This window comes from Scomber scombrus, chromosome 11 (assembly GCF_963691925.1).
Source record: "Scomber scombrus chromosome 11, fScoSco1.1, whole genome shotgun sequence".
Lineage (NCBI taxonomy): Eukaryota > Metazoa > Chordata > Actinopteri > Scombriformes > Scombridae > Scomber > Scomber scombrus.
In genome coordinates this window covers 11,241,752-11,263,904 of record NC_084980.1, presented here as the reverse complement: position 1 = coordinate 11,263,904, position 22,153 = coordinate 11,241,752, and the positions used below count along the sequence as shown (strand labels likewise).

Below are 22,153 nucleotides of genomic sequence, written 5' to 3'. Positions count from 1 at the left end.
TTTTCATACAAGCTTGGTGTTTGACCTTGATAAACTGGGTGGCTTCAAGATAAACAATGTTTCCTGCTCTGTTGGAAACCTCAGTGATGATTAATACTGGAAGAACTGGATAATTACATTCAACATTTGAATGATTATTTCTGATTAATCTAAGATTAAAATTAAAGTCAATTTTACAAAAAACATTTAGAAACCCAGGTGTGGTACATATTAAAGCAGTTTATATATGTCGTGGCTTTAGAGCTCATTAAATAACCATGCTGCTGGTGTGAGTTGAGCTTTTTTGCTGACATTGTCTGAGTTCAAACACGTCTACCAGAAGACAGCAGGCGGATCACTAAAGTACAGGCGCCAGTTTCTGGAAGACGAGCAAACACCGCGCTGCGCTGACACCTCCTCCTCCGAGTGGCGGTGCGGCCCTGAAAGAGCACCGTGTGTGAGCACTCACCGGGGCAAAGGTTCCTCTTCTTTCCGGTGTGAAAGCAAGCTAGATTGTGTATGTGTGTGTGGCCAGTCTGGGCCATGGATTCAACCTTTAGTGACTACAAAATCTGTTTATTGACACCAAGCTAATACAGCCCAGAACTTGGTTAAAGAAACAGTGGCCAGATTGGTAAGCGTTTCCTTTCATTTCGGTTTGTTTCGTAGAGATGTTTTTTTTTTTTTTTTTAAACAAAACCTACAACCGCTAGCTTTGAGCTCCGGTAACGGCAGCTAACGCTAGCTTAGCAGGTTAGCTTCTTCAGATGGAAAATGACAGAAGAGAGCTGTGATTTCACAATTTAGCCCGGCTATGTCTCCTTTTATAACATCAATACTGTTTTAATAACTGCCATTTTCTAAGGACTTTCAGCTTCGTCATGTAGTGCCAAATGTAGCCAACCGTTGTGCCGTTTTCCGTGTTAACAGTGTAATGAATTTACCGGTGATCCTCTCTCTGTGGATGAGTTCCAACCGGAGAACAAAGATGGGTTGTAGGCTAGCTAACCGTAACCTAAACATTAACATTAACTTACCGTTGTTTTACTATTTCACCCGACTTGTTCCCCACCCTTAAAGTTAGCCTGCTGACGGCTATCAAGTAACCGGCTGAGCCAAATTGGGCCTTTCCATGTCTGCGGGGTGCAGTGTAATTCCTTTCTATTGTAACACATTTTATACAATAAAACAAAGGCCCCGTTTGGTTCAAGTTTAATGTTCAGTTGACGGTTGTTGTTTTTTTAAATGTAGATGTACTTCCTCTTGTACAGGCAGATAACTGATCACATATACATTTCATCTAATCTCCATTCATAGATACACTCCCATTTGTCCACTCCTCATACAGATCTCCAGCTGACAGCTAAACATATGATACTGGTGATTGTTGCTTTCACTCTTTATGGCACTTGTGGCCTGAGGTTTAACTGAAGGTACTAGTTGGTGTGTGTTTGTTTTTCTGAGTTCAGTGTTTCTTATACACAGATTTAAGGTGGCCCACCACAGTATCAGACCAGCCTGGCACATCTCCCTTACACTAACGTAAGAAAAAGGCACTTAAGTTGTTGAGAGTATACTGTTTTCCCACTGCTATTTGCGTCATACTAATCCCTCCACCCAACACAGATTATAAAGTAAAGAATGTGTGGTATTGCTTTAAACCCTGTGCTTCACCTGCAACAGAGTCAGAGGCATATCTGTGCTGCCAGCAGAAATTATAAACCATGACTTGTCACCAATCCATTTTTAAGATCAATGGCGTCATATTTCGTTAGTATACATAGTTAGTATACTGTATAAAATCTTCATAGTTGATTTATAATTTTCCACCATTTTGATCATTTTTGTTGTGGTCTGATGATTCTTAAGTAACATTCTTTTTTTCAAACACTATCACTATTCCCAAGACTGTCAATACTTTGCTGTCGTTGTGAGCAGTTGCTGTCACTGTATCATGTTTATTATCAATATGTGTAGCTCTATTTGTTAACTCTGTGTAGGAAATTTGAATGATCTTGGTACTGTACTTTGTCCATAGGTTGCAGAATCAGAGTGAGGTGTGTTGACCAGTGAATGCATAGAGTCAAGAAGGTCAAACTTTGTGACAATAAAGAAGGTATCTGGAAAAGGTACAGTATGACATGTTGGGTCCATGCTACTTCTCTTATCACTGCTTAGGAAGACGGATCTACATGTTTTAATTGATGCAATTAAGGGAAGTAAAGCTGAAGTCATGTTTTTTGTTTGTTTTGCAACATTCAGCTGTGTGACAGTGAGCATGACGGCTGTGGACGGCCTTTCAGACAGCACAGAGGTAGTGGAGATGGAGGATGTCCCATCTCAGTACTTTGTGGAGAAACACTCTTGGGAGGGTCTCCGTGACATCATCCATTGTAGCAGGAAGTACTCGGGCATGATCGCCAACAAGGCTCCCCATGACTTCCAGTTTGTGCAGAAAAAGGATGAGAATGGTCCCCACTCCCACCGGTTATACTACCTTGGTAAGCCAGTTATTAGTTTGTGATGTTGCACAGTGGCTTGTGATTTGTATTAGCTATACACTACTCCCTTGTGCTCTTTTCACTTGACCCTCAGCCATGTTTTCTTGCTTGAGGCAGCAGAATATGATCGCCTCATGACATTCAAACAAATTGCAGTGTGTAAATTCTCCTGTTCATGTGTCTGCTGTTATTGAAGTTGCCTTTGTTTCTCCTCTTTGTGCGTACCAGGAATGCCTTACGGAAGCAGAGAGAACTCGTTACTCTACTCCGAAATCCCAAAGAAGATCCGGAAAGAGGCCCTCTTAGTGTTGTCATGGAAACAGATGCTGGATCACTTCCAGGTGAATTCCCCTCCTTCCAGCTTATGCAGCACCAGTGCCAAACAGCACAGTGAAATGTGTGTCACAAATAGATGTTTTTGAGAAATCCCCTTTAAGAATTCTTCATAGATTGCAGCTTTTTATTGAGTTTCACTTTGAAGCAGGTTTCATTTTGAGATAAGCAATCCCTGAAGGAGTGGCAGCACGGACCTGAGATATGCTCCGAAATTTGACCTTAAGGTTGAGCAACCACGGTAGAAACTATGAGAGGAATGCCTCAACTGAACTACCATTATATGTTTTGTTTTTTTAATCTGGTTGGGGGTCAGTTTTGTATGTCACGTCATATTTTTCTCAGTCATGATGATACAGTTTATATACGTACACCAACAAATATTTGCATAGGTATCATTTTCAATTGATACTACTGTGTACATCTGTTGTTTCTTTAAGGCTACTCCACACCAGGGGGCCTACTCTCGAGAGGAGGAGTTGCTGAGAGAGCGTAAACGTCTCGGAGCGTTTGGGATCACCTCTTATGACTACCATGCTCAGACAGGCCTGTTCCTCTTCCAGGCCAGCAATAGTCTCTTTTATTGCCAGGACGGAGGCAACAATGGCTTCATCGTGAGTGTACTGCTGTTTTTTGTTTGTTTTTGTTTTTTCTTCAATTTGGACTTCTTAGATACTCTGGACAGATGTTATTCAGAGAAAGGTTAAAAGTTGTACAGTCAGAAATCCACAATACAGTTGCGTGGCCTGTGCTGGGTATGATGATGTACTTGACAGCAATCTACAAAGAGGAAGTATGTTACCAAGCGTCTGCTCAGTAGAGTTCCAGTGACTATCTGTTTGTTGCAGTCTCATTACAAAATAGATGTAATTTTTTGTGTTCATAATCCTTTAAGTACTGTTGTTCATAATTAATCTCAATCAAATGTATTTTATTACAGTCCTACTACAGATCTGGCACCATGCTCACTATGCATTGCAAAAGATATAATAGGGAGAAAGATGATCCTAGGACCATATCACTTTTTTCTGTTGGTTATTGTCTGGGTTGTCTCTTTGTTTTTGGTGGTGATTATTAGAAAAAACATTGTTGCACTTTTGAAGCATTATAGGTGCATTGTACATTTAGCCTTATAGAAAATACAGTTACTTATATTTGTTGACCTTTATAGAAAACCTCCTTATAGAGCAAGGTGCACTTCACTGTGCTCAGTGTATCTTCTCTTGTCTGTGAAACTTTCTGAAAAGATCCATTTATCTTTGCATCCAGGTGTTTGTTTGTTTTTCTTTGCCTTTGGCTAATATTGCATCTGTTGGTTTTAGCAGTCTGTTCCTGTAAAGCCAGTGGAGATCAAGACCCAGTGCTCAGGGACCCGCATGGACCCCAAGATCTGCCCAGGAGACCCCGACTTCTTCGCCTTTATCAACAATAATGACTTGTGGATAGCCAACATTAAGACCGGCGAGGAACGGAGACTCACTTACTGTCACAAAGGTCTGACTTGAATTATTTGAATAGTTGATAAAAGGCCTCCCAATGGGACAATTACATGATGTGTATTTAATAGCCTCAGACATATCTTCATAGTATTTCATAGGTTTGATTTAGTTTTTTTTAAACCATTATACGTATTACGTGAAAATAAGCCCTTTTCTCACTGTTATACATTTCTTCCAGGTGTGGATAATGTTAAGGAGGACCCCAAGTCTGCAGGTGTAGCAACATTTGTCATCCAGGAGGAGTTTGACCGTTTTACTGGCTACTGGTGGAGTCCCACAGCAGTGGAAGGTCAGAAACTTCAGCTTTAAACCTGCTGATTTTTAAAAAAAAATTTACATTATAGTTGTATCACTCTATCAGGAAGATGACTTCTTTTTGAATGTACATTCACTATTTTCTGTGTACACACCTTAAATTCATTATTTTTCTCCCCCTATCAGACCCTGATGGAGGTAAAACAGTGTACCTGCTGTATGAAGAAGTGGATGAGACAGAAGTAGAGATTATTCATGTTCCATCTCCAGCACTGGAGGAGCGGAAAGCAGACGCGTACAGATATCCCCGTACAGGTTAGTGCAGCCCTATACACAGCACACACACAGGTTTGGAACAGTGAATTGTTTTATTTGCTGTTGATATAACTTCACATTTTATTTATTTTTTATGTACAGGTAGCAAAAATCCACAAGCTACCCTTAAACTTGCAGAGATCAAGACAGACCATCAAGGAAGAGTGAGTCTTTTACTCTTGGCTTATCTTTATTTCATCTCCACTGTCATCATAAGTCATTTTCTAATTGTGTGTGTTTTTTTATACATATCTACAGATTGTGAGCACACACGATAAAGAACTGGCCGCCCCCTTCACCTCCTTGTTTCCAGGGACGGAATACATCGCCAGAGTAGGGTGGACGAGTGACGGCAAATTGTAAGACGATGTCATCATTCTCACAATAAGAAAAGTCTGCTATTGGGACTTTGTGATATTGTGTGGGTTTTTTTGGGGGGGAAACACATGGACATACATAATGTTCTCTGTAGCGTTTTTAGGGAATGTTATGTTGCTGGGCAAGATCAGATGTTTTCATTTTCAAGCAGTCTTTTAAAGTTTTGTCTTCTCTGTGTCCCCCTAGTGGCTGGGCAGTGCTGCTGGACCGAAGTCAGAGGAAACTACAGCTGGTCCTGCTGCCTCCAGCCCTCTTCATCCCTGTCACAGATGACCCAGCTCAGAGGCAGGCCAGTCTGAAGGCCGTGCCCAAACACACGCAGCCATACATAATCTATGAGGAGACCACCGACGTCTGGATTAATGTAGGTCACTTCACATGGCACATGAAGATTAGCCTCTTGGTTGGCTGTTGGTTTGTCTCAAAGCTATTTTCTGTCATGTTTTGAATTAAGAATTTTTTCTATTCTATTCATTTTGAGATAGTTTTGTAAAACACTCAAACCAGCACATCATTATCACATATGGCATTATAAAGCTGGTACAGTCCTAGTTTTAGCTAGAGAGGGTTAACAAGTAGTTCATCTGCAGAAACCCTTAAAGTACTGTCACTGATCTAACCGCTCTTCTCTTTCAACAGGTTCATGACATATTCTATCCCTTTATTCAAACGACAGAAGATGAGTTTAGTTTCATTTGGGTAAATGAGTCGAAAACCGGTTTCAGCCACCTGTATAAAATCACTTCCCTGTTACAACCTGCCAGCTTCATTTGGACAGAGGAGTACGAGCACCTAGAGGGTAAGTGATAAAGAGTAGATGTCTCTGCATGTCTTTTTAAAGCTAATGTTATTTTATCTCATCTGGACTCAACTGTCAGGGTTTACGTCAGAGATTTCGATATATCAAGGAGCTTGTTGATTCTGTTATCTGCTTTTTTCAGGAGACTTCAAATGTGCAATCAAGGAGGAGGTTACATTGACCAGTGGAGAATGGGAAGTGCTGGCAAGACATGGTTCCAAGGTTAGACAAAGTCTGTCAGTGTTGCATATACTCAATTATACCTATAAATGACACATAGGTAACTATAGTGCAGTCAAAGTATTTAGACAGTTACATATTTTTTGATATTTTGACAGTACTTTAGCACATTGGCTTTGAAATGGAAACATACATTTAATTTGAGGGTTTTTACATCTGCATCTGATGGACCAAACAGCAGTAGTCCATAGAGTCCATCACTGAGCTGCTGAAACAGGAGTGCTTAGCATTACAAAAAATCCTGTTGGGGGAGAAAAGCAGCAACAAATCAATATCTGCATCCATTGCAAGTTACAGTTTATTCTGGGAAGTTATTGCCGTTTGCTCAAATAGTTTATTTCTTTCCATCTAACATTGTTTTGCTTTCCTTATTGTTATTCTCTCACTGGCCCATTTAACCTCTTTCTCTTTCTCTCTCTCGCTAGATCTGGGTGAATGAGGCTGCCAAGATGGTGTACTTCCAGGGAACCAGAGACACTCCTCTGGAGCATCACCTGTATGTGGTCAGCTATGACTCACCTGGAGATGTGGTCAGACTAACCAAGCCTGGCTTCTCTCATAGCTGCTCTGTTAGTCAGGTAAAACTTGATAAAAGTCATACTTATCCACAAATACATACTATATATATATATAAACATATCTATCCATATTCAACATGCATATATTGCTTTGTTGACTAGTTCAAAAATCCAAAAGCACCGATAAAAAGCTGCACCATCTGAATCAGAACAAGTCTACATGCTTAAAGAGCTACTGCACACTGGAACATGTTTTTTGAGGCTGTAAGCTAAATTAGATGACTGTACTGTGATGAAACACCGATTCTGGTGTTAATATTGACATAAAAACAAAACAAAAATCAGCAGTCATTTGGTGTTTAAATTCAACCCTGAAAAGGTCAATTTTGAGGTTTGGGAGTTTGCTATGTCATGAAATTTATTGAAATGGTAGAATGTTAACAGCCACATCCCCCAGGCCCCACCCATGGGTGTGAGAGTATATGAAACCGCCAAGCCAGACCACACTCATTTTCAAATATATGCTTATCGAGACAGTTTTAGCTTTAACAACTAACAGCAGCAACGACATGCTCGAGGAAATCTCTTCGTCTGTGACTGCCTGCGGGTGGAAATGCTGCTGGCAGCTACAAAAACAACTGAAATCCTCTTCACATTTTGTCCTTTGGCTCTTTAACTGCCCGGCTGTCGTTTCCTGCAGGTGTTTTTTAAGCATTTCCTAAAATTATTCAGACTGAAGCAGGAGTGTGTGACTTTTGTCTCCCTGTTCTGTCTGTTCAGTCAGAGTAATTACAAAAACACTGTCAACACTCGCTTATGTTATAGGTTCCACTGCAGCCTACTCCATCAATACCGCTGCGTCTGTAAAATGGGGGATGACGAAATGAGTTGTACAGAATATGATTCCATTCAGTCCGATAACATTTGGAAAGTCTAGAAGAGCTGCATGATTAAATCATTTTATCCCTATTCTAAATAGCAGAGAGCTCTCTACTATCTAGAATAGGAATAAAATGAGTGGAAGTTAGACAGCTAGACCAGCAGAAGTCTAGTGCACATGCTCTGTCCATACAGAATGCGCAATATGCATTCATCCAGCGTGGAAACCTGACAGCAGACTGTTCTGTGCCTTCCTTGATGTTTTTGTCTCCCTTTCTGTCTCTGTCTCTCTCCATGCAGAACTTTGACTTTTTTGTCAGCCACTACAGTAATGTGAGTACACCTCCCTGTGTTCATGTCTACAAACTGACCGGTTCAGAAGGTGACACACTACACATGGTGCCTGAGTTCTGGGCCAGCATGATGGAATCACCAGGTAAATTGGATTATTAACCCCAATAGTTCTTGTCCTTACAAAGACACAGAGAAACATATTGTCTTATCTGTAGTGTTTATATACAGATATTATCCTGCACACGTAACTATGTAGAAAACAAACAGCCAAATTTCTGTTTGACATATTTTTTAGTTGTGTGGTGCTTGAGAAGTCTAAAACACCCTCGGCCAGATCCTTATTAAAATCTATTTACTGCATTAGCAAATAAACATGTTGTGTTAATGTTGTTTATGGCTTTATATTCATCTTTTTTTTCTACATAAACTTTCTTTATTTTAGTTCAGATGCAGTTGAGTATTTAGTTAGTTAGTGTATTATTTAGAGAGGAATCTGGCCAAGTGTGAAGGTTGCCCAACCCATCTGTGGATTTATTTTTGGAACAATCAATAGAGCTGAGTCTGTAGGAGAAAGTTGAGGTCTGGCTTTGATTAGATCAAGGACAGTTGGACAGTCAGTCGATCTACAATCGCGTCCTCCAGACAATACTGACCGCAATCAGATAAAGTGGTGCTCACCCGTCTATGTCATCCTGAGCACTTTGTGTCAGAGTTTATTGTCGATTATGAATCATTGACGCAACCACGAGTGAAAGAGCAGTCTCTTACCTTGATGTAGTGCATTTATCAATGTTATTGAACGACAATATTTGGACGTGTAGTATTTATGTGTAACACTAACATATTTTTAGGATGTTTTTCATACACTAAATTCATGCTGCACTTGCAATATATTTTTTGTGCTTCGGTGTTTGGTTTTATCCAAAGACTTTGCATGTTACTCATTTCAGAGTTTTAGCATATGCTAGGCGCTCACTTTGTAACCCTGACAGTTTTACCCGTTGCTAAACTAATGACCATGTGTTAATGTGTCTTCCAGGTTGCCCGGGAGATTACAATCCACCTGAGATTTTTGACTTTCCGGGGAAGTCGGGCTTCCAGCTTTATGGGATGGTGTACAAACCACACAACCTGCAGCCAGGCAGGAAACACCCGACAGTTCTCTTTGTGTATGGAGGCCCACAGGTTAGTGGCCCTATCCCGTCTTTGCTGGGTCTTTGATATATTCTTTTGGTATCTCGACAAACGAAATCTCATTGTGGCTGCCATCCTTTTTTGTGTTCACTTAAATGTGTTGCTTTCTAAATTAAAAAATCTTGGGTTTAGCATTTACAGCGACTTTTTGTGTATGTTTGTGTTTTCAGGTGCAGCTGGTTAACAACTCCTTCAAGGGGATGAAGTACCTCCGTCTGAACACGCTGGCCTCTCTGGGCTACGCTGTGGTCGTCATCGATGGGAGGGGTTCCTGTCAGAGGGGCCTTGAATTTGAAGGAGCACTTAAAAACAAAATGGTAAAATAAGAGTTAGTGAAGCAACTTAAGGGGGGAAAAGGACAATGATTGCAGTTTGAATAACAACTCTAATGTGCCTTTGTGTCCTCAGGGTCAGGTGGAGATTGAGGACCAAGTTGAGGGGCTTCAATATGTAGCAGAGAAGTTTAACTTTGTGGACCTGAGCCGTGTCGCCATCCACGGCTGGTCCTACGGCGGCTTCCTCTCTCTTATGGGCCTCATCCAGCGGCCCAACGTCTTCAAGGTTAGGAGGCCTTTTCGTCCTTCAGCCCCTTTTGTATCCTAAAATTGTACAATCTCTTTCAGTTAACATTCTCATATTTAGCCAGCAACAGGAAAGCACACTACAGTTTGTATCTTGTATCACTTTAAACAGCATTAATTGCTTAATTCTTAAAGTAGCATGACTCAAAACTGAGCTTATGATGTAGTTGCCACATACGTCCACATGGTGTCTGTGTCGGACAATCCTGTAGTGCCAACAGTCTGGATTTCAAATTTTAATTTTGTACCAATGCTTTTTTCCCCACCTAAATGTATATCTACCCAAGCCATAACATCAGAATATTTATAATAGTTATTTAAACATTTAAACATTTTTCAGCAACACACAGTCAACTTGAACAACTACCTCCTTTCTGTACCATATTTGTTGAGTTACTCTTAAAGCAAAATTACCAATTTCCACACTATAATATCATTGCTGGTCTTTCTTTTACTTTCTTCACCATCTGACCACATCGTGCCTCTGTCAGTTGGCTATTGCAGGTGCTCCAGTGACTGTGTGGATGGCCTACGACACAGGCTACACAGAGCGTTACATGGATGTGCCTGAGAACAACCAGCAGGGCTACGAGGAAGGCTCTGTGGCGCTGCACGTGGACAAGCTGCCCAGCGAGTCAGTACCTACACCTTTATGACTGGCTAATAGTACCTGTATTATTGCACCTAATCTAAAACCATGAATCTCTTTAATAGGAGGCAATGCTTTACAAGTATGTAAGCATGTCTCTGTGCCTTTGGGCTACTAATCTTATGCTGGGATGACGCAGAAAGTCAAAGCTGTTCTCCAGCAGCTGTCAAGCTGAATTATTAGCTGAAAAATTAAAACATATCTTCTTATCATTTACCAGAGTATACAAAAAACCCCAAACCCAATAATTTCCCCCCTCCATTAGATCTTCTGTTTATATACAACAAACTACATTTATGCAATGTTCTTGACTTGTTAACACATTCAGTATCTCAGATTCTCTTTGAATGATAGACGGCCTGCACCGTCCTCTTCGTGACACCCAGAAACGGGTCCACAATCACGTTATTTTTCTTCTCGAAACAGAAGACCAGAAGCATCACACAAAGTGCCTCTGTATGAGCCATGATTGAATGGTGTCATACTTGTAGTGTTCCCATTCTCCTGACACGGCAAGAATCTATGGCACTATGATTGCCTAATCTGACATGGTGACCATCCTGAAAGACTAAAATATTGCCTTGCCAAATGAACACGCTAGATTTGAGGGGGCAGGCTACGTCAAGCCTCAGTGTTTTAGGGACCGAGGACAGCCTGAGGGCTTGGAAAATGGCATGTTAGAGTGCTGCCCTTGGATGCTGGAGTGAAACTAGAGACGCTGAAGCTCTGCAGCTGCAGTGTTTCAGTTTACTGTACATTTCTTTGTGTCAGTGAAGACTCCGGTTTAAATCCTGAAGGAAAGGGGAGTGTTTCTCTCTTCAACATGTGTTATTTCAAGAATTAAACTGTATGTCTTGCTAGCGTATTGAAGCCTGTCTTATCGTAATGTATTGTACTGAAACCATGTAAATCCTGTCATTCCAGGCCCAACCGTTTGCTGATTCTCCATGGATTTCTAGATGAGAATGTGCACTTTTTCCACACAAATTTCCTAGTGTCACAGATAATCCGTGCTGGGAAGCCCTACCAACTTCAGGTTAGTATCACAAGCCTTATTCAAACCACTAACATGTCTTTCTAATGTTACCATGAAATCTCACCTTGTTAGTTTAACATTATTTGCATAACTTCTCAATGTAAATGACTAATAACGTCTGACGTATGAGTCTGTGTTCCAAAAATGTACAAAAACCCACAGTAAATGTGCAGTTTTAGTGTGTTTAAGTGTATTTTGAATCAGGAAGTGATTGTACTGGATACAAACATGTAGCACACTTGTGTTGACGTGTAAATAAGTCAGGTCTGCTAATTGGTTGCTCTGTTTTAATCTTCTAGGTCTATCCCAACGAGCGGCACAGTATTCGCTGCCCTGAGTCTGGAGAGCACTACGAGATAATGCTGCTGCACTTTCTACAACAATACCTCTGAAATGAGACGAAATGGGAGAAGTGACGTCTAGTTTCCCCTCAGTCCTCCTTTACCCCTCCAGCTCACCCCTCGTCTATACTCGCCCTGACCTTCCCAACCCCCTCTCTGACTGTTCGCCCTATCATCGAGAGACTATCAGCCACAAAGCCACTCTCTCCTATGAGCTAGTCCTCTCTCTTCTCTATTATACTTCCCTCTTTTCACTCTCTGTCTCATTTTTCTATTATTTGCGTGCTTGCTCTGTCTCCTCCATGCCCGCCCTCCCCGCCCCCACCCCCCGTGTACAGTCTGGGGTATGGTTTACGAGCACAGAGATTTGGTGTCTCACCCTGAAAGCTGAACAAAGACAAGGACATATGGAGAAATATTTTCAGGCTGTGTCACATTGACTCATCGCTCACCCATGTCCTCATCTCTGCAACCACAATGTTTTTTTTTTTTTTTGCCAAACGTTATCGTGTTGTTCACCCCACCCCACCCACCCAACCCTAACCCGGCCCCGCCTGTTTTATTCACTTGAGTCAGTGGTAGGATCGGGGGTTACAGTTCACGGATATGAAATGGAACCTATACACATATTTGCAGACATGAGCTCATATATACTACATATGTAAAATAAAGATTATTTCATACATGAACACTGTCACACACTCACACAGAAATGCAATATCCAGACATACTGTGAGACTGTACCTTGCAGTTTGTGTAATGAAGAAGAAAAGGAAGACTCTTGTTTTAAGTGTGTGTTGTTTAAAATAAAATATTTTTATGGATTTTTATTCTTTTTCTTTTAATGAGTGCTGACACAAGCTGCTCATTTTGCGCCGTTTTTTTCCCTTACATTACATTGCTTGAAACGTCTGCTTGCCTTCTTAACACATAATTTATATTTGCCAAAGTACCTCTTGACTCTTGATCATGCTGGTATTTCCTTTTTTTACTGCAATAAAGACAACAGGAGGGTGAGCACTGGAGTCTTACAACAGCTTTGTACCACCGGAATACAATTTGTACATGATAATGAATAAATGTATGAATCAATCACATGACGTCTTCCGCTGGAGTTATTCGTGCAACGTGGTCGAGCTCATCTACTCTGTGTTGCAGCATGTGTTTTGTGCAACCAGGCTATGTTACTCTCCAGAGCACTTATCTCAAGTGAATTTTACCTGTATTGAAATTCCACTCAGACCCTTTAATTATGCCCTCAGCGTCAAGTCTTGCTATTCACATGAGAGCTGCACCTGACCAAAACCAACAAGGGCTTTTTTGCACACGTGAAGTAGCAGATGCTTGTCGATTGCACCTCCTTCTTCCTTTGTGAACAGCACAGTTGCCATAGAAACTTTTTTAATAATAGGGTACATAAGTGGTTGATGCCCAACCTTGATGTCAGAGATAGATATGAGGGAGTCTGCTGCCCTTATTTGTTGTCACCACATCAGCTGCAGGGCATGCTGCTCAACCTCACAGTATGAACCGTCAGCAAGCAAGTCGCTGTGAGAAACTGGCATTAAAACTTGCACCTATTTGCTCTCTCGCCGACAGTTAGATAAGAACCTTGATACCATTAATGTGTTATGTCTGTAAGGCTAATATGAGCCCACAGCCAGATGCCAGTTAGTTTACCTTAGCATAAACACTGAAAGTAGGAGGAAACAGCTAGCCTAGCTTTGTCTGAAGGTAAAACAATTGTAAAAAATAACCATTTATGGTTTTAACAAAATATTCTGGCAATATTCCGCAACTGGAAAAAAACACAACTTAATATTTTTTCCCTTGGGTTTTGGTGTGGACTTTACAAAAGTGATAAATTAAGTGTAAATAATTGAGCTTAAGTGTGTTTTGTTTTCTTTTAATAAACCTAAATTAGCCATTTCCTCCTGTCAAGTCTTTGCTAAGCTAAACTAACTGACTTCGAACCCCGGCTACATGTTCAATAACATCTCTTGACAAGAAGGTTACTATGCATTCTTAATTTATAAAATTAGGAAATGTAAGATATATGTTCTGCATTCATAAGAAAAGAAGATTTGATATGGAACTACTGAATACTGTGACAACTCTCCATCTGTAGGACAGCCAGGCATGGACTTTGGTGTTTGATGGTAGAGGTCATTTCAAAGTACACTGTCTCCAGATCAGCTGTAACAGAAGTTGATCCTGAACCAGTTAAAGTACATTAACAGTAAGCCCAACAAGGACATGGAGAAAGAGGTGCTCTGAAAAATTAAAGGTGACACCTAGAAGTTACTGAAGTTTGCTTCGAGGTAATACGACTAAGCTGCTAAAGTCTTAAAGGTTAAAATACAAGAGATCTGCCACGTGTACAGTTTGTGGCCTAATGAAATAGTTTAAACTCCGTTCATGTGTTTGGACCTATAGTTGGTTTACAAAAAATCATCCACGCAGGTTAGATTAGTGAGGTGCTCAGTTCAAATCAGTGGTTTATTTTACAAATCTAGAAATTCTTCTGTTAGTCACTGAATTTTGAAGTGATGGAATAAATGAAATCAAATAGAAACCTATTGTAATTGTTTGACATGGAAAAGAACAATATATGGGCAATTAACGATCAGTTAAACCATGAATTGAACTAAATTTAAAAAAAAAAAAAGTCCACTAATGGAAAACAAATTGGAAATATTCCATTCAGGCGAATTCGCTTGCATTTGATATAACAAAATGTATACTACAATCAGCTTTCATGTCCACTTATCTTGACTTTGGTTGTGGTCATATATTTTACAATATTACATGGTTTTTTTTAAATGTTTGTGAATTTATCTTATTTTCAGTTGATTATGATATGTTAGTGTATATTAAGCTGTATTTGTGTCAAACTTGAACTTTTTAAATGGCAATGATACACAGACAGAAGGAAATATTAGTTTAAATCAATTTTATTGGCTCCTTATGGCCAAAAAACGGTTATCTTCTCTTAAAAAACAATTTTACTGGACATCTGGTAAAACAACATAGACAATATAAATTACAAACAGACAGCACCAGAAATATATATATATATATATATATATTGATTCTTTACAGCATTTAAATAAGAAAAGGGAACATCTACAATAACAAACTCTCAAGTCACAAGGACAACGATAACGCCACAACAAATGGGTAACAGTTATGTTTCTGTAAAGACACGTGACATTCCTTCATACACTATATACAACCTGATGTCTCTCATCTTAAAATAAGTCAATATGACTTAAAATCATTCAAATCTCCACATACAAATTAAAATCAGTGAAGTACATGCTTGATTTGATTCTAAATTTCAGGCAGGAAATATATTGTACAAAGGCTGGAATGGTTTTCAGTGCCCGACGAAGTTCTGAGAAAGAACTGCTTTCAGTCTCAACACAGTTTGTGCATCGTAATCCTAGTTTACAGTGATTTATAAGTTTACATAATGCTTTTGAACACTAATCTCATCATGTTCATGTGGAAAATGACTCTCTGTTTTAATTAAGTCACCATTTGGTCCGCACCATTGATTTTAAAAGGCTCGCTTAATTGGCCTAAGCTTTACTCTTACATGCATCTTTTACCAAATGAGCAGTTTTTGCGCTGACTGTGCTGTTTACTTGCTACAGAACCACATTCAAACTCAACAATAGCTCACATACACAGATGACACCACATGTCTGGTGATGAGTCTTGACTTGCTGTGAATTCTTTGTGGCTTACAGCACAGCGGACGGGCCAGGACTTGCTCTGTGAGGCTGTCCTGGCCGTGGGCCCCCTGCTTCACGCCAACAGAAGGAAGTAACTGCAATGGTACTGCATGTAAAGAAATTTCCACTGCACATTTTATTTTTGTCTCTTCTTCCATCTGTGGCTCTACGTGCAGGGAAGGAAACTGCTCGTCTCTCAGAGAACAGAGCAGTGGAAACATGGAACTCATTTGATGTGAGTTCTTTGTGCTTCTATTTTTTGAGCCTTTAGGCTTTGGCTGTGGGATGAAGTCTTCCTCACAGGGAGAAAACCAGGGAAATGGAAACCACTACCTCATCAACCAAGCACCAAGAAAAGAAAGAATAGTCCAACATCTACTTTTTTCTCTCCCTCTCTTTGTCTTAACTGTTTCATTCTGTCCGTCTTTATTCTTTATGACTTGTTCTCAACTGCAGCTGGGGCAATCATCATCACGCTGGACTTCAAGGGGTAGTAGCGGCCCCTCCAGGTCTTCCAGAAGATACCCTGCTTCCTCTGGTGTCGCTGCTTGGGAGGAGGGCTCTGGAAGTATCTTCCATTTAGGTTGGAGCGACCGCAGTTACTGAACCACCAGCCACCTGCAAGGACACAGGTTAATACCAGGTTAGATGCTGAGTTGTTAACAGTCTATCAGTATATTTGAGCTTTATAACAAGTCGGTCTCTGGAGAACTAACACTAGAGCCACTTACCAGAGAGGTGCTTGGCGCAGTTGATGTCGTTTTTCTGGTCATTGTCCTGGTCGCGGGTGGAGAAAGGTAAGCCAGAGGTTGCGTCAGTCCCCAGGGAACTCTCCAGAGTGCTGAAAGTGCCAGCCTCCTGAATCTGAAGTGAATACTTGGTTTCCTGTCCACCCAGTTTGAAGGGGAGGCGGACGGATGCTAAGTCATCCCCCCAATCAGAGAGCTTAATTTTGAGGTTGTAGTCTCCAGCTTTGGCGATGGAATGGATCTTTTCTAAACCCAACCAGAACTCTCCTGGAGAAGATAAGAAGAGGGAAAGAAAGTGTGAGAAAAATATCCACTTATCCTCCAACTGAATTTTAATCAATGAAATCAATCAAAGCAGGTAAATCCATTTCAAGCTTATCAGTAATAAGATGCTTTTGCAGGCCAGCTACTGCTCCCTGATGGAGTAGTTATAAACACAGTAAAGCTGTGTGAACTAATCACTAATCTGACATTCTAACGCCTGTCTGGTACAGCGCTCGAGTTAGCGAGACTGACATTGAAGTCAAAAGAGCACTTACCATTCAGGTTGCCAAAGCCTTTCTCGTAGGCCTGCCACAGCTGATCAAAGTCTACTGAGCCGTCCTGACGCTTTTGGATCACTGTCCATCCACCATCTGGACAGCAAGAGAGAAAAAGAATTGATCAGAAAAAGCCAAAACAACAGCTTCTTGTACAGTTTAGAGACGTTGAACTATTCTTTTGTTTGAAATTGGTTTGTGATTGTCTGAGAAGTTAGCAATTGTTGGCTAGTGAAAAACATTTACTCTGCTTACCTGCTGTCATCTCACAGAAGACTTTAAATGGCTCTGCATTTATTGGCTGGATGGTATAGACCCCGCTGGTGGTCTGTCCTCTCAGGAACAGCTCATGACAGTCTGATGCAATTTCTAGAAGAACAAAAAAAAAAACACAACAATGTTGAGACAAACTGCTCCATATCACTGTAAGGCCCCACAGTCCAAACAGCACTATCACTTTCCCACCGCACTGCTGGCCATGCTATTTATACATGACACATTTAACTGATGTGTTTTTCTTTTTATCTTTAACCCCCCCTGAACTTTACACAGTTTTTTTGTTAAAATGAAGCTGAAAGCTTGCTGGGTTATACCAAGTGTACCTGTTTTGTAGGAATCACAGTTAGAAGCTTAACCCTTGTTTTGTCTCTTTTTTTAATACATGTTTCTTATTTTGAGCCAATTTATTTTAAAGATGCATTTTTGATTCTGAACTTTTCTCAACTCTATCTAGTATCAGTTAGGGAACCTCTCAGTGGCAGCTTTCTCCGCGCAGTGAGTGTTTGCAAATAAGACTATCTTTATAAGTGAGCTTATCAGTAAGTCTGGAGATATACGTGTGTAACCTAGCCCCAACAAGAGAGAGCTTCCTTCCCAGTTATAAATATAACCCTTCTCCCAGTTCCCAAGCAGACTTGCCTCTTTACTGCCGCCTGGCCATCCAGGCTATTGACTTACACACTACTACTCTTACATTCCTCGACCCCCTTTCTCCCCCTTGCCTCATCCATGTCCCTACCCCCACCCCCCCACCACCACTATGGCTTGTCACACATCCCTCACGTGCAAAGCAGCCAGTCAGTGACGTAGGCGTGCATGGCTGGTGCATGCATGGTGCATGCATGGTGAATGATCAAAGGGTGGTGAGGGGGTTAGGGGCTGTTGCTGCTGTAAAGGGACAAGCTGCTGGAGAAGGCAGCAACACAAAGCAGCAGACAAATGGAGCTGTCATGTGCTTCAAGAGGCACGAGACTAATAAAACCCCTCCCGTAATTTTTTTTTTTTCCCAAAGGATGACATCATCACATGAGACAATTTAGCATCTTTAACACAACAGAAAATGATAATAATTACAAAAAAATTGCTTTTTGTTGGCTATTGTCCTGCTCATTGTTTGAGTGGACGCATGCCAGGTAACCACAGAACCACAAAACCTCATTAGTGTGAAATGACCTTTACTCTAGAGGCATGAACTCTTGGTGGCCATTTGTGGCTGTCTCAGGTTCAGGGGTTCTCCTGAACTTTGGCACACTTCTTATTCATTACAATGGGAGAGAAGAAGGAGATGGAGGTGGGGGGTTTGTGTGAAGTGATGGGGGAGGAGAGGATGACTGAGGAGGATGAGGAGGAGGAGGAGGGATGTCTGACTCCTTGACAGATCTAGGGGAAAGGTTGCTCATTCTCGAGGGATGTACAAATGTTTGTTGTACACCAAAGGTGGGACGTCTTACAAAAAACAAGGGAGGAGACGAGTGTCTTCAAAACAGTGGAGGATATCTGTACAAAGTTCACAGATAAATTTAGACAGCCTCTTCCCTTTTTCCTCCTCATTTTCCCTCTGTTTTTTTTTTTTTGGCACAAGGACAGTAATCTGAGGAACATTGCTTGCTGGATTTGTACAAAGCCTCCCCTCTCCTTTCCAGGTTCCCCCTCCACCACCACCACCACCACCACCTCAGAAATGATCTGTGTGAATAATCCTGTTGTGTGACCCTGACTGAACGCTCTCAGAGACCAGCGAACTTTCTCCCAGTTGAAACCTTGCCAGAGAAACTTGTTTCTTTTTTTTCTTGTTCCTTAAATCCTGCTGATGTCAGAGCTGTGAAGTGTTATTGTGATTTGTACTGGCTGACTGAACTCAACTGTTGCCTCAGCCATGTTCACCTTTCACCTACTTCTCATCTATGGCCATCGGAAATAAGATGGGAGCTCCAATTTGTTATAATTTATCCCAGATTTTATATTTAACTATCTAACTTGCTTATACATTTTCTAAAAACAGCCTATGTTTGGTCAATATGTATATATATTGATAACCCTAACCCTGAACGCTACTAAAGTCAGACTAAAATGTAGTCGGCTAAGAAAGCTGAAAGTGTGTCTCAAATCTTCCCCAGTGGGTCTGTATCCAGCCTATGAAAGCAGGCATTATAGCTGCTGGTCCAGTCATGATTCAGTTCAGATGGGAACAGCAGCTGCCTGGCATGATTGCAGACCGAGGGCATAATTTACTGACAGTTACAATTACTGTAAGCCACAGTATGAGGGGCAGAAACTCAACTGACAATGTTAATTTTGTCCCAATGGATGTGAGTCTCCTGTGCTGAATGAAATAACGCTGAATGATATATTTCATAGTTTATGGACTTGAAAGCACGAGGTCTAGTTTATGTATTTTAAAAATAAACATATAGCTATAACCTAATTTATTTTACTCATGTAATAGTGTTAATGTAATCAGTTAGAATAATGTCATTAAGATGCATGACATCAGTCTAAAGTCCACCAGTTGATGTTTCTGGAGTCACACTGAGCAGAGAAGCGTGATTAGATTCCTTGATTTTAATTGCTGGTGATTTAAGCTTCTTAATGACCTTACTAAACAGATGGCCCGCCAAACTTGGCGTCTGAATGTGTCCAGTCGGCTTAAGACGCTGTCAAAGGGGATTTTGGATGCTTTCTAGCTTTACTTACCAACTGGTGAGTCGCGCTGCTCTGCGACGCCACTCTGCATGGAGCTGTCAACGGTGCTGCTCCGTTGGGATGCTCTCTGTTTTGACTGCTGGATCTGCAAAATGTTTCGAATAAAAGATGAGATTGCAGGTTTTTAAAAAAAGAAACTAAACGTACAATTATTACCACGAGGAAATGCAAAGTGTGTGATTACAAACTGTGCTTAATTGCAGCGCTTCCTCACCTGACTTTGCAGGGTTCTGATGCGCACATTCTGCTTGTCGAGCTTCTCCTGCTGCAGCCTTATCCGATCCATCAGATCATCAATGCGTTTGTTCTGAGCCTCCAGCATCAGCTGACAGAAGACACAACACAAGGGTACCACACATTTAGCATTTATCAGCTTTATTCCACATCGTGCCTGTGCAGAAAGTATGCTCACTTAAGAGGACATCGCTAAAGAATATCGCTATCAGAATGAACACAACAAACGGGCCACCTGCTGGTTTTCATTAAAAAGCCGGGGACATAGACCTTAGACACATTTCGACCCCTCAATGACTAACAGTTCTCATTTCCAGCCGGCTGTGGAATGTTACATAACTCCCTCTTAGCGCGGGATTTTCCATCCCACTATAGCCTTCCAGGTTCACATAATGCTTTGTAAATGGAGAGCAGCGAAAAGGGAGGGAAAAAGAAAAAAAGCAGTGCTCTTGTAAGCCCCCTTCAACTATGTCATATGGCCCAACACTTTCCAGGTTGTAAAGTTTGACAGCTGTAAAAAAAAAAAAGATCCACACATTCCTGCAGCTGATACATTCAGCCCCCTTTGTGTGGCGGCCTTTAGTGTTTCTCTGCACGTACTGCACGTTCTTCCTCCGAGCCATGGAGGCTTGTTAACCAACCCCCTCCATTCACATCCACCACCCACTGCTTCTTGATTTAGTGTCTTTGAGCTCACAGGAAAACCTGATCATAAAACCCAACTGTCCATATATGCTGTACATTCACTAACAAAGAGTCCTTTAAACTGTCTGCTGTCATGCAACAACATTTTGAACTTTGGCTTGGTTGTATTTATTGTATTTTGATGAAACAAGTGTAGATATTATGTTTTGCATACAGTGGAAAACCTCTTTGGACAATGAATGACTTTCATTATCCTCTCCAGCTAATTCACTGTCCAGTATCACTCCTCTTATCCTAACTTGCTTCTACCATCCCAAACAAATTATCAGCAAAAAAAACTCTTCTCATTCTTACCTGGACACTGCGAGCATCACTGTTGTTCTTGGCGGCACTGTTGCCAGTATTCAAGTCAGGCATTGCTGCGTCTCCCTGCAGCATGCTGTCCACCTTCTCCTCCAGCCGACTCATCCTGTCACCCATCACCTTTCTCTCCTGCTGCATCTCGTCTGCCTTCTCTCTCAGCTCGGCTGTGACATTCAGCACCTGCCCCTCTCTGTCCTCCAGTCCCTGGGCTCGAGCCTTCAGGGTCTCCCCCTCCACTCGCAGCCTCTGGCTTTCCTTCCCCAGCTCGGTCACTGTGCGATTGAACACCTTCAGCTTGGTGGAAATGTCCCTCATCTGGAGTTTGGTTTTGTCCACATGCTCCTTCAGCCCTTGGCCCAGCTGCAGCAGGCCATGGGCAATGACATTTACATCATCCCATGCTGCATACTGTACACGCTTCTCCTTGGTAGCACCGCCAGAGGTTGATCCCCCTTTCCTCTCGAATGGGAAACCTGTAGCCATTAGCACCACCAGGCACAGAGTCAGAGTTGCCAGTGTAGTCTTCATTGCTGCAGACTTGCTTAACTGTTGAAATCTTGCTTTAAATGGTGTGTTGTCTTGTTGCAGAAGCGTCCTACCCTGTCTTCTTGAGTTGGATTTAAGAGCTCAGCTCCTGGCAGAACAGCCTACAGCACCAGTGTTATATAGTTTAACAGCCCTCAACTCTGAGCTGAAAGCTGCCTGCCATTGGCCAGTTGAGGAGAGGGAGGGGTGCAGTTACTCTCAGGTTTCTGTCCCTCCTCCACCTCTTTCTCTGTTAACTATTCATGTCAGAGGCGGAGGAGGGAAATGATATAACAAAAAGATGGGCTTTCATCTCTGCACAGTGGGAGACAGGGAATACATTATCTACAGGATGGAGCTAAACATTTGATATGCCCTGCAGTGAAATACTGGAAATGTCAAACTTTTACAAGTGCAAATTGAGATGTAATGTTAAACGACACTTATGATCCATATCATCATTCGGAATAGATGAGCTAATCCCTTCAACAGCAGAGAAACATCCTGATATAAGTTAATAATGATATTAGAAGCGTGTTTAGAGCTCATGAAACAGAAAGTGGAAATGTGTTTGAGGAGGTCATT

At 41.4% G+C, this 22,153-nt stretch overlaps 2 protein-coding genes across 6 annotated transcripts; one reads left to right on the top strand and one right to left on the bottom strand.

Moving 5' to 3' along the window:
• Nucleotides 1-486: 486 nt before the first annotated feature.
• Nucleotides 487-12,849, top strand: LOC133990652 (dipeptidyl peptidase 9-like). Of its 5 annotated transcripts, none has more exons than XM_062429032.1 (22): nucleotides 487-613; nucleotides 1,465-1,521; nucleotides 2,018-2,108; nucleotides 2,242-2,480; nucleotides 2,709-2,821; nucleotides 3,254-3,427; nucleotides 4,136-4,307; nucleotides 4,491-4,601; nucleotides 4,754-4,882; nucleotides 4,985-5,046; nucleotides 5,141-5,241; nucleotides 5,447-5,624; nucleotides 5,900-6,059; nucleotides 6,202-6,281; nucleotides 6,725-6,877; nucleotides 7,997-8,132; nucleotides 9,030-9,175; nucleotides 9,355-9,501; nucleotides 9,593-9,745; nucleotides 10,257-10,399; nucleotides 11,339-11,450; nucleotides 11,750-12,849. In XM_062429032.1, the coding sequence occupies exons 3-22, from the start codon at nucleotides 2,053-2,055 to the stop codon at nucleotides 11,840-11,842; spliced, it is 2,658 nt and encodes an 885-aa protein (XP_062285016.1). In that variant the 5' UTR covers nucleotides 487-613; nucleotides 1,465-1,521; nucleotides 2,018-2,052; the 3' UTR covers nucleotides 11,843-12,849. The 5 variants fall into 5 exon arrangements, with proteins under 5 accessions (XP_062285016.1, XP_062285020.1, XP_062285015.1 ...); XM_062429033.1 differs by lacking the exon at nucleotides 487-613 and adding an exon at nucleotides 899-1,122; XM_062429035.1 differs by lacking the exon at nucleotides 487-613 and adding an exon at nucleotides 1,297-1,359.
• A 1,929-nt stretch (nucleotides 12,850-14,778) lies between these two features.
• Nucleotides 14,779-21,656, bottom strand: angptl4 (angiopoietin-like 4). Its single transcript, XM_062428809.1, has 7 exons — nucleotides 21,035-21,656; nucleotides 20,016-20,126; nucleotides 19,793-19,886; nucleotides 17,075-17,188; nucleotides 16,820-16,915; nucleotides 16,263-16,547; nucleotides 14,779-16,149 (listed from the first exon to the last, which is right to left on the bottom strand). Exons 1-7 carry the CDS (start codon nucleotides 21,569-21,571, stop codon nucleotides 15,965-15,967), a joined length of 1,422 nt encoding a protein of 473 aa, XP_062284793.1. The 5' UTR covers nucleotides 21,572-21,656; the 3' UTR covers nucleotides 14,779-15,964.
• Nucleotides 21,657-22,153: the final 497 nt, after the last annotated feature.

Coding starts and splice junctions, on each gene's coding strand:
- LOC133990652 (XM_062429032.1), top strand. CDS start 2,053: ATGCATAGAGTCAAGAAGGTCAAACTTTGTGACAATAAAGAAGGTATC. Junction 5,047..5,140: donor AGACAGACCATCAAGGAAGA/GTGAGTCTTTTA, acceptor ACATATCTACAG/ATTGTGAGCACACACGATAA. Junction 8,133..9,029: donor CAGCATGATGGAATCACCAG/GTAAATTGGATT, acceptor TGTGTCTTCCAG/GTTGCCCGGGAGATTACAAT.
- angptl4 (XM_062428809.1), bottom strand. CDS start 21,571: ATGAAGACTACACTGGCAACTCTGACTCTGTGCCTGGTGGTGCTAATG. Junction 17,189..19,792: donor GCAGCGCGACTCACCAGTTG/GTAAGTAAAGCT, acceptor TTGTTCTTCTAG/AAATTGCATCAGACTGTCAT. Junction 16,916..17,074: donor CTTCTGTGAGATGACAGCAG/GTAAGCAGAGTA, acceptor CTTGCTGTCCAG/ATGGTGGATGGACAGTGATC.